Source organism: Haliotis rufescens, unplaced genomic scaffold (genome assembly GCF_023055435.1).
Source record: "Haliotis rufescens isolate VD_foot unplaced genomic scaffold, xgHalRufe1.0.p SCAF_19, whole genome shotgun sequence".
Classification (NCBI taxonomy): Eukaryota; Metazoa; Mollusca; class Gastropoda; order Lepetellida; family Haliotidae; genus Haliotis; species Haliotis rufescens.
Window position 1 is genome coordinate 14927020 of NW_025963879.1, and position 15249 is coordinate 14942268.

Sequence of the window (15249 nt, forward strand, 5' to 3'; positions counted from 1 at the left end):
GTGTTAAAGTGCCTTAATGTACATATGAACAGAACCGAATGAGTATCTTGAATGTATGTTATAGGATGTTGATAATTATATTTGAAACTAAAGCCCTGCAAAATGTGTATTTTATTTCTTTGCTCGTTGTAAAACAATTTCCTACTTTATGTTAATCAGTAACAACATGGCGGTGCAGGGAGATTTGCGTATCCAAAGAGAATTGGTAAATCCACATTTTGACGGATATAAGCTTTCCCTGGATCATTTGCCAGTTTACACAAAGACATTAGATAAAGGTAAAGCGTTTTTAACTTGAAAATATATTTGCTAAGTGTTGTTGAGTTTGAGAATGACGCCATCTTTTTTCAATACAAAAAGTGACATGTAAACTCGGACACGTGTTCGAAATGACGAACGTGTATCTGTCGTAAGCTGTAGGTGGCATGGGTATTTACGGATTGCTCGCAATAGCTCAGCATATGTTGGTGTCGCTTGCGAATCGTTAGCATCATGGCAGATATGCAGTCATCTCATATGTTGCCATATATAAAAAATATCTTGATGAATCCATATTTTGATGGATACAAGTTGTCATTTGATAAACTGCCTGTAATTGCAAAGCAGCTCGGCTATGGTAAGTTTTTCAATTAGGTAAACCTTATGATGATTAAAGGAGAGATAATTTTGTCTGATTGTAAGTGTGCGTGTTAAATAACTAATCATTAATGCTTTCAACATGTCTGGTATGCATTGTATAAGCATGGTAAGGCTAACTTATCATGCTTAATATTTTAACTATTTATTTTGTAAGCTGTTAATCATGTTATAAGTGTTATCATGACCACTCCTTGGTGATTTGTTATCATGGTTTCCGTTCTTAACCATAATTTTATGTTCCTTTATGATGCATTGAATGATTATCCCTACTTGAAGTAAGATAGTATAGTCAACCTTTCTCTTTTCAGGCATTGATGTAAGTAAGTTGACAGATGAGCAGTTCTCGTACCACCACGCAAAGCTGCTTTCTGTACACAACCACTTGATCTGTGATCCGTGGCAACCAGTGTCAGTGTATTTTGTTGATAATGATTGGGCCATTCACAGAGCATTCGGTACTGATGTAAGTATGTCATTTATGGTTGTGTTACTTTCTTAGGTTCTCACAGATATATTTGATCGCAAATACAGTATGATCTATTAAGACCAGTCTTTGTCTAATGGGGGCACTTGTTGTTTAGGGTGCTGCAATTTGCTGTGCAGAGTTGTGCCCCTTGGGCTTATGACCATTTGGGTTCAAATCCAATTATGTTTCCAGGTTTGTCAGCACTATAACCAAGCTGGTTAATGTCTAAGCCTTCGATTTCACCAAATTGTTAGAGCAGGTGCAACACCAGTGACTCATGATAATTAATGTTAAACATGAGAGACGTATGAAACAAAATCAGTGTAAAAATGAGGTACCCATATTATTATGAGCATGATAAGGACCTTAAGAATGTGTTAAAAAATCATAATATGATAATAATTTTCCGCTTTTTAAAAAAAAAGTTTTATGAAGTATTTGTTTGGCCAAATGTCAGATGCTCCAAGTTTGGTATTTGATGTGTACTTTCAAAAAACTGCTATTCTCAAAATGAACATGATATCATCAATGTACTACAAGTTATCACATTACTGAAGAAAGGTAAAATCAATTTCAGGGAAACCGTGTTGACATCAGTGACTCGTTATTTGGGATCCCCGAGTCAGCCAATTTGAGACTGCAACATGGTCGTTTTAATGTGACCCTGACCTTCCCTTCAGAACAGCTTGCTGTACTGTCTGACGGGGCAGGGAACCTGTATCTGTTTGACACGGAGGACAGGAAGGGAGCACCAAAACAATGGAAGGTAGGTCCTGAGGGATGTTCTGATGATTGATTGGATACTTTATACAGATGCAATGACCCTTTGCAATGAACTTTCTTACATCTATACATCGTCACTAAAATTACATCTAACACATGCATCAGTAATTTTTAACCAATAAGACATATTTTCTGCATGGTTTGCTGGTGTAGAAATATGATATTTGAAAAATTAAAATCAAGATAGATAGACATGATAAATGAATTAAAAAATGTGGTACTTTGATATGTTGTGTCTGACAATACATCCCAGTTTTGTTATTGATTACATGCTCATGCTATCAACCACTAGTTTGATCCAGATGCAGTTGTTCACCAAGTCTTAGGTCATTTTGTAGGTATTGATAACTGTGGCTTTAAACAATAGCCCCATCATCGCTGGAATACTGCTGAGTGTGACGGTAAACGACAAACAAGTGTAAGCAACATTCACTCACTCCCCCACATCAGTGACAGTTTTTCTGAACTAGTTAATATTAAATATTAATATTAATAGTAAAAGTCATATTCATTACAGTAGAGAAAGGAAATTATGAAAATGATAACCTTATCTAAAACTGATGCCTCTCTTATACACTTTCAATCCATTGGATTTCTGGGTTAGAATTGGCCCCCAGCAACCTGAGCTGGGCATAAGAGGTGACAAAATGGTGATGGCACTGTCAACATACCTTTATGATGTGGATCATTGCTGGCAATATCAATCACTGGATTGTCTTGTCCGGACAGATTATTTTCAGGCTGCTGAAATGTTGCTGAGTGCAGAATAAAACAACAGACACAAACACATACATGTTACACTTTCATTGTTGTGTTTGGGCAACACCAAGACATCCTCCTGACATATACTTGAATGAACTTCCTGTAGAGATTTAGGGAAACAATCCACTCTGAATGCATTGGCAGAATAGGTGATTACAGTGTGACATGAAACTTGCCCTGATGACAATGATGGTTGCTCCTAGGGCTGGGACGATACACCAACTGTGCAATCCAATATGTATCACGTTACCTTGGTCGCGATCCGATACGTATCACGTGACTTGCATGTGCTCTCATAGGTCCCTAAGCTATATTTTTCATAGGCAGGATGGTCAGGTACCTGGTTCACTAATGATTTACAGTTGGCAGTGTCAAGTATGGTGCAATGGATGAAAATATTTACTTTTTCACCTCTACATTTTACCACTAATAAGTGTTTTGTGTAACAGCCATTAACATTTAAGGTATGAATGGATATTTTTTACTCAGTGTGCGACTGTGATCAATACTTGTATCGTGAAGTAAAATATTGCGATCCACCAATGTATCAGTGTATCGTCCCACCACTAGTTGCTTCTGTTGTCAAACACTACTTTTTCCTGGTCCTGTGAAGATCCAGGTTAGATTTGACCTCCAGCAACCAATGCTTGTCCGCTGTGAAGATTCAGGTTAGATCGATCCTCATGATATCAATCATCTATTGTCTGGTCCAGACTGCTGTCATATAGCTGTAGTATGGTGTTAAACAACAAACAAACATTTTCCTTGCCTAGACTGGTTATCTAATGTCCTACATGACAAAAAATGGTTGGAGTCTTTTTTTACCGTGACCAAAAACAACATTCACTCACTGAATATGCTTACCTTGATGCACACCAGTTCTTATGTTAACACACCAAGGAGAAATATTGGAGGCACAGAGATGAATCTGAGAGCTCCTGAATATCTCTGATGGTTCTGAGATGAAAGAATAAAGTGGCAAATGGAACACTTGGATGATGGGGATATTGTGAACATGCAGTTAATGCTGGTGATGCTTATGGCTTCAGATTCTGTACTCCAAGCCAGTGCTGGGTGATGGGAAGCAGTTTGTCATCGTGGACTCTGTGCACCACTCGGACAATGAGACGGACCGTGTGGAGTGTCTTCTCATGCACGTGGAGGAGAGGGAGGCTGAGGCTGGAACCTCCATGTCTCCTTTCCTCACAGTCATTGACTGGATCACCATAGCTTCAGGTAACCATGGTCACTTGTTTAGGTAGGAGATAAACCTATTCTGTTATAAATTTGAGGTGGTACATGGTTGATTAAACACTGCTAAATGTAACTATGAAACACCTCAAAATTTAAGAATGGAATAGGTTCATCTCAATTCTAAAATGGGTTTCTTAAAACAGAATCCTTTTCTTGCACACATGTTCTGTGTAGTGATGTGTTCAGAAGTTTGGTTATTGCTTATTGTTTAGCAATGTTAGCATATTCATGCCTATTACCCCTCTTTTCAACTGTCTGGGAGATGGAGTAGACTAGTGGTTAAAGCTTTAAAGCTCATCGACATCACACTGAGAGGTGGTGTTGGATTCGCCACATGGGTGTAAAGCATATGTCTGGTGTCACTGCACCCTGATCTTGCTGGATTATTGATGAAAGCGGCGTAAAATCTCACTCATTTTTCATCTGTGACTGCATGGGAATTCGGTGTCAGAATAAATGTCCAGCGCCACATGCTTGTCAATCTCATTAAAATCAGATCTTAGTTCTCGCTGCCGCTAAACAAAGATCTGAGGACATCCCATTACGGGTCACGTCAGACCGACCTTTCGCGAACTCTGACCGACCAATGGAATTACTGAAAAGAAGTCGACATTGGCCAATCAGAAGGCAGCTTTCTCGTGCTTTATGGAACTAATTTCAAATTGACGTCTATGCTTCGAAACATATTTTGACAAATTCTCGCTTAAAAATGTGAAACCTGAACTAAAGAACATTCTCGAATGGCTAATATATGTTCCAGATTGTATAGATTCAGTTGTTTAGCACTTAAAGGGCAAGTTCACACGGAAATGAACCAATTTTTCTTGTACTTTTTCCACATTAAAAGTGTTAACATAGAAGTGTCATAGACAAAAATATAAAAACATCATATTTAATTAACATATTTTTTGCATTAAAACGATTTATATTTTTCACATTTACCAAGTGTTCTATTTCCATAACAAAAACACCATGGCTTATGCCCCTTGCAATATGACGTCATTGGTGCCAATTGATAAACATTATGACGTCATCATGCTTTGTTAGAGCCGCTTCACGTGGTGTAGGTACAGTTTTGTGATTCTAGCGACTCAGATGCCAGCCAGAATTGTGTTATGCTGAGTCACCACTGCGCCGGAGTGTGTCGTAGACCATGTTGTTTTACCGCAAACTGGTCCTTGATATCTTTTGCGTTGAGAATAGACAGGGACCCAGTTGAATTGGCACCAATTACGTCATAATCTAAGGGGGATAACTCAGGCCTATTTTGCTCGTAAAACGAAGGCCTCATAACGACATATCATTTTAACACTATTGTGAGCTTCCTACTTTCACTGTGAAAAAAATGAGCATATATTTTCAAACACAGATACTAACTAATTCTAAAATTGCGTTTTGTTTTAGAAAAAGAAAGAAAGTGATTTTTGCGTGTATACTTCCCCTTTAACTATCTTTGGGAATACCCAGTTTTAAAGTTTTCGAGGCTGCATGATTAGAAATCACATTCCGACTGTCACTTTCATGATCTAGTAAGCGATGCTCTGATTGATCGGATGAAAGCTCTTTCTGACGTGACTCTAATGGGATGTCCTCAGATCTTTGTTTAGCTGTAGCGAGAACTAAGATCTGATTTGAATGAGATTGCATGCTTGTTGTCGTGTGGTGACAATTTGTGATCTAGAATATTGTGTGTTGTCATGCCATGATGTCATTGATCTTTTCTCATGCTATCAGTTTTGGTTTGTCATTGTGTTCAACAATGTGATGGCATTGTTGGTGATTCAGTTGACAAGAAGACCTGGTGTGTGGAGAGGAGTAGGCGTCTCGAGGGAAGCAAGCCCTATGACTATGCTGCTTTAGACAAGGGAGGTAACTCTGTCCTGATCTCGGCCAGTCAGCGCTACAAGTTGGTGTCTGACTCTGTGAAGCCAGTGCAGCCTGATACAGATGGAGACTGGGAAGTGGTTGGGAGAGATGGTAAGATCACTAAAATATGGGACAAAATAACAATTTTGAACAGTCTTTCTGAAGTGACCACTTTGAATGTGGTTGAGACATTCAAGTTCATATGGCACAGAGAATCGTTACTTGAACTTGGTGTTGGGCACTCAAACATGGTTTTCCTAAAATGTCAGCAATATTTGTAAGTTTCAATCTGTACATGTTGATAAACTGAATGTTTGTAATAATCTGGCTGTACCATGGCCAAAGTTTTAAGATTGACATTACACTATATTAATAGTTATAAGTATAAACAATACAAATGGTACATTTGTTGTTATGTTAAAGGTTTAGAATGACTTGATATTTTTACAGGTGTTCCAATAAACAAAATAATTTGAAACTGTCAAATTGATACATCTGTTGTTGCCTTTGCTGTTGAAGTTGGCCAGAGTAGACACAATGGAATCTGGGCATCTTAATGTTATAATTCTATGGGATTTGTACAAGACATTGTTGAGCATTTCAGTATTCCAGCAGTTTGCTGTTACCATTGTTATTAGCATGATTCGTATGTGATAAGTATGAACATCTTAGAGAAAAGTATATTCCAATGTTTCACTATAGGCATAAAAACAAGATGTTTATGTTCAGTCTTATAAAATCCAACAACTGCTGTTATACGTTCATTAGCCAAATTGTTGAAACACATTCTCTGTCAGTTTTTATATATCATGTATATCACATGATTAAACAAATGAAACTGAAAAACTGACAAAGATAGCAATGGGATTATCTACACATTACTCTATAATGCCAGGCAGTGGTAGGGTTCACACATGCATTAGGATTACCATGAGTTGTGAACAGTTTCATGCAGTTAGCTTATTTTGAATACATGTGTGTTACAACTTTGCTATAAACCTGAGAAATACTGACAATGAAAGGGACGTAACTCTTGCAAGCGTGTGTGTGTGTGTGTGTGTGTGTGTGTGTGTGTGTGTGTGTGTGTGTGTGTGTGTGTGTGTCGGTCACAGAAACACAAGTTTCACATTTTCTTTTTTGTTCTTTTGGCTTTTTCAATTTTATTTTACTTTCTTTGACTTTTATGAATTGGGACATATTTAAATCTGTAAACTTTGTAATCATGGTGGTAACATCCCATAAGTATACATGTATTTGCATATGTTTAAAACTTGTTGACAGACAAGCTCCCTGAATACACCTGGACACAGGACAACGAGGACATCCATGTCCAGTTCACCGTGCCCACCACGGTCAGCAAGGTGGACATCTATCTGACCCTCAGTGCAGACCATGTGGACTTCGGGGTCAAGAACAGCACTGTGCTCCTGAAGGGGGCGCTGCACACCGAGGTGGACGTCGAGGCCAGCACATGGACCATAGAAGGGCAGAAGTGAGTAGTCTGAAACGGTCAATATTGGTCTTCATATTTCAGTGGTACATCAGTGGTATTTATGGGTAGACTGAGTGCTGGATACATGTAAATGTTACCCCATGTATAGACAATCCTGACTGAGTGTCTTTATATCAATACCTTGCAAGCCTTGGACTTTTATCCTTTTATTGACGAGTGTTAATATATTTGATATCAGAAGACATGAGGGTTAGATACTATTTACTATTCGACGTCATTCTTCTGTTTGTAAACAGTAATTATAGTAACAAGTGTCTTGAGTGTAAAAAGTACTGCTAACCAGCTTCAGTAGCAGAGAGATTGGTGATGTCATGTGATTGTGACGTTGTGGTAGCAATTTTAAAGGTGCACACTGTTTATTGTTTTTACGGACATGTTCTACTCAGTACTAATAAGTAGTGCTATTTGCTGTTTGATTTGATTAAGGTAAGGATATATATCATTCCACTGGGGATGGGGCAGGGGATTCACATTGATAGTGAGTCACATTTTTTGCTAGGGGTCAGCAGTTGTATTAATTTGGAGATTCATTAATTTCCAGATTTACAGTATGTGGGACATAAGAGGAAAGTTAAATAGGATAGGACTAAATTATTGCTGGGTAACATTAAGTGTTGGTTCGTGGACAGATTCATAAGCTGCTTGGTCTGTTTGTTTCAGATTGGTTTTGTCCTTATCCAAAGAGAACCAGACTGCTTGGCCGACTGTGGTCATCGGAGACAACAGAGGAGAGATGGTCTTGGATCCCGACCAGATCGACCAAATACATGAGAGACTGGCCTCATATACGTCTGATCAGATGGTGGGTGGAAGATTTGTGTTGTATATATGAGAGGTGATGTGTCTGTGTTGCAGGGGTCTGGAAAATTTGAAATCCCAATCGGACATTTGCATTTAGGCCACGTCCCCTTCAAATAGCGTATTTTAGTACGACTTTTCTCACACATTACAAGTTGTTACGTATTCATAATATGATGAATTATGAATTGTTTCAATTTAATTTGTTTAATTCACCGGACAATTAATAACAAATAATATCATTTTAGATGTACATGGAAAACATACGTTTGTTTCTGTTATAATAACGATCTGTTAACGTAGTGAACGGTCTAATTAATATTCATGAGTTATATTCATGAGTCTGCTCAAGTGTACACGTTGTAACATTTGGATCAAGACTATTATCCAATATTTGGTTATCATGTGAACTCACGGGAAAAGGTTTTTTTTAAATTAAAGATTATTTAAAAACAAGACAGATAATATAATCACAAATACTAAAATATCGTTGATAGCAATAGTTATTTGAATACTCTTTCATCTGTACTTAATTATTGACCATAAAAAAATTTGATAGCGATCGTCACAGAAAGCAAAATGGCGGTCAATCAAGATTCAATATACCCTCGGATTGGTGAGTACCACGGATTGATGTGTCGGCAGGATACGACTAGCTACTGAAAACAATGAAATCTGCAAATCCTCATTGTATGTCAACCAAGTGAAAGTCGTTAGCCACGACTTACAAAATGATCGTCCAGACTTTGAGGGTTTAGCAGATCCGCTCGACTGATCTGCATCGGTCGACTGGCTGTCGTCACGCTTTCGCTACTTGTCTGAGGTTACGTATCGTAGCATTGTGAGGATAATGAGGTACATCGATGATGCAATGTATTTATGTACAGTTGTAAACACCTTTCACTCAAATTAACAAGATGTTTCTCAGTAATTAATCCTTGATTAATCAGTGTCAACTCAGTTTATTGCCTTTTACAGTGATTGACCGATTGGACTATCATGTAGGTACGATGTATTTACAGCAATCAAAACAAACAAAGCTTGTCAGTGTAGATAATCTTCATTGTGTTACAACTGCAGACAGAAACTGCTCAGTCCTAACTGTTGATCATGTCCGGTCAAAATTTAAGAATGTCCGGACAGAAAAATTTAAATGTCCGGTAAGCAATATTTTAAACCGGACATTTGAGATTCCCAATCGGACATGTCCGGCGCATATGACGATTTCCGAACCCCTGCTGTGTTGTGATGGCAGTGTTGTGATGGTGTTGTTGGTGAGTGAGTATGGTTTTGCTCTGCTTTTAGCAATATTCAAGCAATATCCCAGCGGGGAACACCAGAAATGGGCTTCACATATTGTAGCCATGTGGGGAATCAAACCCGGGTTTATGGCGTCATGAGCAAACCCTTTAACCACTAGACTACCCCACCACCCCGGTGATGCCTGTGTTGTAATGCCAGTGTGTGTTGCCTCCAGAACCCCGCCCCCGAGGAGGACCAGGAGAAGCCGTTCAACACCCAGGACCTGGAGGACTGCGACGCCAGCAGCGAGGACAGTACATGGTTCATGCGGATTGACGGAGAATCTCACAAGATTACTAATGAGGTAAAGAGTAGATTATTGAGCAGTACAGTATGACTCTTTATTATCGCGGGTTCTATATTATCGCAGTATCAGTAAATCTTGTAATCCACACCCCCTGTCAATTGTTTACTTATGCAAATCTAAGCACAATATTTCATTGCATGATCGAATATAGGACTCGTTGCAGTATGTCACAGCTACTCGTAGGTATTCACGTTAACATTTTAAAGATTGTTTCTGGAATGTTTTTGAAGTGGAATTACCCCCACCTCAATTTGAAATTGATTAGAAACAAAACATTTGTGTGGACAAAGTTCCTTATCCAAAACAGGTAGTAATGTAAGCACATATTCCACATGTATCATACCACAAACTAGCCATACCGCGATAATATACACTGTAAAGGACATCAGTATCGATCAATCCTAACTGATGTGTCATAAAAGTTGAACGAAGAATAAACATTTTGCGCATGTCATTTAATAGGTTAGTAAGCATGCACCATAACGATGCATTGTCAATTAACTACCACAATGATATAGCGTACCATGCTTAATGACCATGTCAAATACAGCACTTGATGCAAATGACCCGTGAAGATTCCGGGGTAGAATAGGTCTTCGTAACCCATGCTTGCCATAAAAGGCGACTATGCTTGTCGTAAAAGGCGACTAACGGGATCGGGTGGTCAGGCTCGCTGACTTGGTTGATGCATTTCATCGATCCCAATTGTGTGGATCGATGCTCATGATATCAATCGCTGGATTGTCTGGTCCAGACTCGATTATTTACAGACCGCCGTCATATAGCTGGAATATTGCTGAGTGCAGCGTTAAACAACAAACAATCCAAACCAAAACTTGATGCAAATGCTGTACAACTCCTTGAGAATAATAATTTGATATCCCCTGTGAGGAATCCAGGAATCCAAGCACCCCCCAGGAGCAGACTCAATTCTAGGCTCACATGACCTGGGGTTAGTGTGCGATCATACCCTGATGGTGTAGATTGTTGTTCATATTATCAACCTTTGGATTACCTGGGCCGCATGCCATTATTTATAGGTACCGGTAGCCATGATATTACTGGAATACTGTTGATTGATGTCAACGAACATTCTTTCGTGTGATTTGATATGTACCTGTGTCACTGATATTGCTGCCATGCTCCTAGAACACGCCTCACTTGAACCCCTACATATGTTGTTTACAGCCTTTGATATTGCATTTTCACAATAACTTTTCCCGTTTTTGATTTTTTGTTCTTAGGTTTTGTGAAATATTTGTTGGGTCAGTGTTTGGTATTTGAAGTATACTTTCAAAATTGCTCATCTGAAAATACATATATCACAAATGTAATAACAGCCGTCTGAGGCACTGCAATTCTCTTTGCAGAGTTGCGTTACTTGCGCATGTCAGAAACTTATAGTGGGTTCGACTCCTGGTTTGCCCTGATTATGTTCTAGGTTTGCCAGCATCATACCCAGCTCGTCTGAGACCTGCATCACTTCGGACTTTCCTCCAAAATTAAGCTGACACACTGTGATATAACTTGAATACTGTTAAACATGTTAAAAGCAGCTTGAAACCCAACTCACTCACTCTATTATCTTCCAGGTGTATCTCAGCAGCCATCAATGGCTGTTCAATGTGCGTCTGGAACCCAGTAAAACCCCCGCTGTGTGTCTCAGGTATGATTGTGATGGGTCGCTATGGCAACCAGGTGAAGCTGCAAAAGATGGCACACAGATTCTCGAACATGTTGGAATGCTACATGCGTTTGGGTATGTGCAAGCATCCAAAGTCCAGCGAAAGTTTTCGTCCTGTTCCCCGGATATGTCGTATGCTGTGATATGTGACTGTACACGACACCTGTACATTTACAGGCAGCATATGCCGATTGCCTCCCCTTTGAGAAACAGGAAAACGGGGCGGCAGGTTAATGCTGTTGCCAAGCAACAAGTGGTTGCCTTGGATACCACTGATGACATTTTGGGACTGCGGGCAACAAATGACAGAATATTTGTGATGACGAGTAATTCGCTGTTTGTGGTGAGACTTCTTATTGAAGAGTAAACAAGTATGACATTGTTTTTCTGGGATGAACAGTTGTGACAATATCAAGATGCTGTCAGGCATGTACGGGCAGAATCAGAAATACTGGCTGGCTGACTAAGATGGACTGGAATTCCCAGGAAAGTATTCTCATGAAGACTAATGCACAATTATAATGACTAAACTGATATTTGAAATATTGAACAATATATTGTTTCATACCTGATATTTAAAAAAAGTACACTTATCATTATAGAATGTCTTTGATATGATATTAAATATTTTTAATTATCATGGTTGTAGTTTTCAGGGTGATAAGCCATTTTCTTCATGTTGTCATTATTGTTATAGAAGTTGATGAAGTTCATTGGACCCTTTGGCTAGTTGTCAAACCCCTAAATTGTTTTGGTTAGGTTGAAAATGGATGTGAAAAGTACTCAGCTGATAAAATGTGGTTGAATCATAAATAATGTCAGAACTGTATCTATCAAGAAACATAGGTGTCATGATTTAGAATTGAGTTTACTGAATGATTCCATGAACCAGGAAGTCCAGTGACCAACATTCCACTCTGTATTTGAAAGTGTCATCAACCGTTGGCTTGTATTAATTTTATAAAACCAGGGAATTAACCAGAAAGTTATGTGAATTGGAGCAAGAGGATTGGGGCCTACACCATTCAATTCACTTCGGGATGTAAAATGTGTAATTTCTTGTTACTCAGAATGAGTATGTTAATAATGCTTTAGATTCCATACACTAGTATGCTCAAAGTGCTACCTAATTTTTTCCTTGGCCAATAGATCAGTGTGCTGTTGGGTATTATTCTCTCTGGGGTGTATACAACCGAACTGCAGCCCATTCGGCACTGGAATGTTAACAGTCACATTACCATCTCACGACTTTCTACCGGGTACCCATTCAGTGCTGGGTGCTTATAGTGAAAGGGGAAAGGGATGCTGACATGGCTTGCATGTTGAAGCAGATTTGCATCTGACTCGAGTACCCCTTGTTATAGCAGCCCAGCCTGTGGAGTTTCTGGGTTAGAATAGGTCCCCAGCAACCAGTGGATCAGGTGGTGACTTGTTGGGCTGCATGACATTGTACTCAGTATGACATTGTCGGTCTTAATATCGATCACTGGATGGTCTGATCCTGCCTTCATATAGCTGTAATATTGCAGAGTGTGGCGTTACAAACAAATATAGGAGCCGAGAAGTGAGGATTGGGTGGCTGCACTGTGTCACATGACTGATTGTGTGTCATCATCGTACCTCACCTGTATAGATGCCTTCTCATGTCAACACCACAGGTTTGCTTGGCCTCGACCACATAACTTACGGCAGCATTAATCAACATCCACTCACTGCAGATCCTTTCTCGAACAAATCTTTGAGATTGTTTGAGAAGTCACCTTGATCATTTAGTGCAGATTTGTTTAATTCAATTAGCTTGAGCATGCCAATATAAAATCCAATAAGTGTAGCTCAATATTGTTTGATTATGTTTGGTATAATTTTGTTGTTGATTTAGTGGGAACAGATATAGGCTGATTCTGACTGAAGTTAAGGATGCAATCTCATTAAAATCAGATCTTAGTTCTCGCTGCCACTAAACAAAGATCTGAGCACATCCCATTAGGGGTCACGTCAGAACGACCTTTCATCCGACCAATCAGAGCATCGCTTACCAGATTATGAAAGTGACAGTCGGAATGTGATTTCTAATCATGCAAACTCGAAATCTTTAACTCCGAACTATAGTTACAGGTTTAACGACTGAATCCATACAATCTAGACCATCTATTAGCCATTCCAGAATGTTCTTTTGTTCAGGTTTTATATTTGTAATCGAGAATTTGTCAAAATATGTTTCGAAGCGTAGTCGCCAATTTGAAATTAGTGCCGTAAAGCACAAGAAAGCTGCCTTCTGATTGGTCATTCCATTGGTGGGTCAAAGTTCGCACAATGTCGGTCTGACGTGACCTGTAATGGGATGTCCTCAGATCTTTGTTTAGCGGTGGCGAGAACTACGATCTGATTTTGATGAGATTGGTTAAGGATGTTTGAGTCAACTATTTTGACATGTACATATTAGGTTTGCTTCTGTCAGAGGTGGTGTCTTGTTAGTATTTGCAGCACCACAGATTATGCAGCATACATTTGATGAATTATTGCTTCAGAAGTCAATGGTTACTATACCATTTATTTTTTGTCATTGTAGGGTTCTTTTGCAGGATAGAATATTTGATTACATAAAAACAAATATACAATCAAACACCATTGTGTCGAAGTTGAAGGGACCAAAGTAAATACTTCGAGTTATCCGAGGTTTGATACTACAGAAAATCATGAATATAGAAGGGCACTTCGAGACAAGTGTAAGTTTGACACTTCAAAGTCTGACACAATGATGTTTAACTGAATATATATTTTTTGTATATATACTTCTTTTTTTTATTGTGTAATTTGGCTCTGATAGGCTGAATCTGTAATCTGAAAAATATGAAAGAAATGTAGACAGACACTCCGAAATAAATGCTTACATAATATAATGTTTGTTGACTATAAATATTTCAGTTCTTTTGTACAGATTATTGCTACGACATGTTATTGTGTTATCATGATGATGATGAATGTTATGATTGCATATCAGAAAAAGCACCTTGAAACATTCTGATGTAGATGTTTACGACATTTACAAATTATGATGTTCTTGATTGTCTCCTACATTTTAAGTTTTGACAAAAAATATGTAATGTAAAAGAAATAAACAGTGATAAAGAAAGATTTTAGTTGTACTGTTCTTCACAGCTGGACTCTTGTATGTTACCATGGTTACTTACATCATGTACATGTACGTGTATTATGAATGCCATGTCTGTATGAACATGAATGCTTAGACCCCAATGGAGATTGGGTTAGAATTGTTCTTCGGCTACCCATGCTTGTCGAAAAGTGCGACTAACGGATCGGGTAGTCGGGTTCGGTTCCATGACGCAGTTGGTGCACATGTTGTATGTCATGGTATCCCAGTTGCTTAGATGAGTAATAATCCCAGGGGAATTCTGGGTGAGAATCGCTCACTAGCAACCTATGCTGGTCATGTAGGCGACTTAATGTTGATGGCGCTGATGGCGCGGCAACGTACCCTGATGGTGTGGATCGTTCACAATATCAGTCAATGGATTGTCTGGTACAGACTTGATTATTTACAGGCTTCTGGCGTGTTCACAATATCAGTCAACGGATTGTCTGCTACAGACTTGATTATCCCCCGCCGCGCGAAAGCGCGAAGCGGGGGATATAGTATTCACGACCGTCCGTCCGTACGTCCGTACGTCCGTCCGTACGTCCCACCTGTTTGTTGCCGCGATATCTCAAGAACTAAACACTGGATTGTCTTCATATTTGGAACTATGGTGTATATACAGACTCCGCAGACACCAGTTGGTTTTGGTGACCTTGACCCCATTTTCAAGGTCACAGCAGGCATATCTGCTTTTGGAGTTGGAAAACGGTGTTGCCGC

The 15249-nt window shown here is 39.1% G+C and overlaps 1 protein-coding gene across 1 annotated transcript; it reads left to right on the forward strand.

Annotated features, from left to right (window-relative positions):
- Window positions 1–40: 40 nt before the first annotated feature.
- Window positions 41–13604, forward strand: LOC124148257 (nudC domain-containing protein 1-like). Its single transcript, XM_046519257.2, has 9 exons — window positions 41–278; window positions 948–1102; window positions 1683–1871; window positions 3700–3886; window positions 5690–5881; window positions 7052–7262; window positions 7944–8085; window positions 9559–9687; window positions 11283–13604. The coding sequence occupies exons 1-9, from the start codon at window positions 149–151 to the stop codon at window positions 11739–11741; spliced, it is 1794 nt and encodes a 597-aa protein (XP_046375213.2). The 5' UTR covers window positions 41–148; the 3' UTR covers window positions 11742–13604.
- Window positions 13605–15249: the final 1645 nt, after the last annotated feature.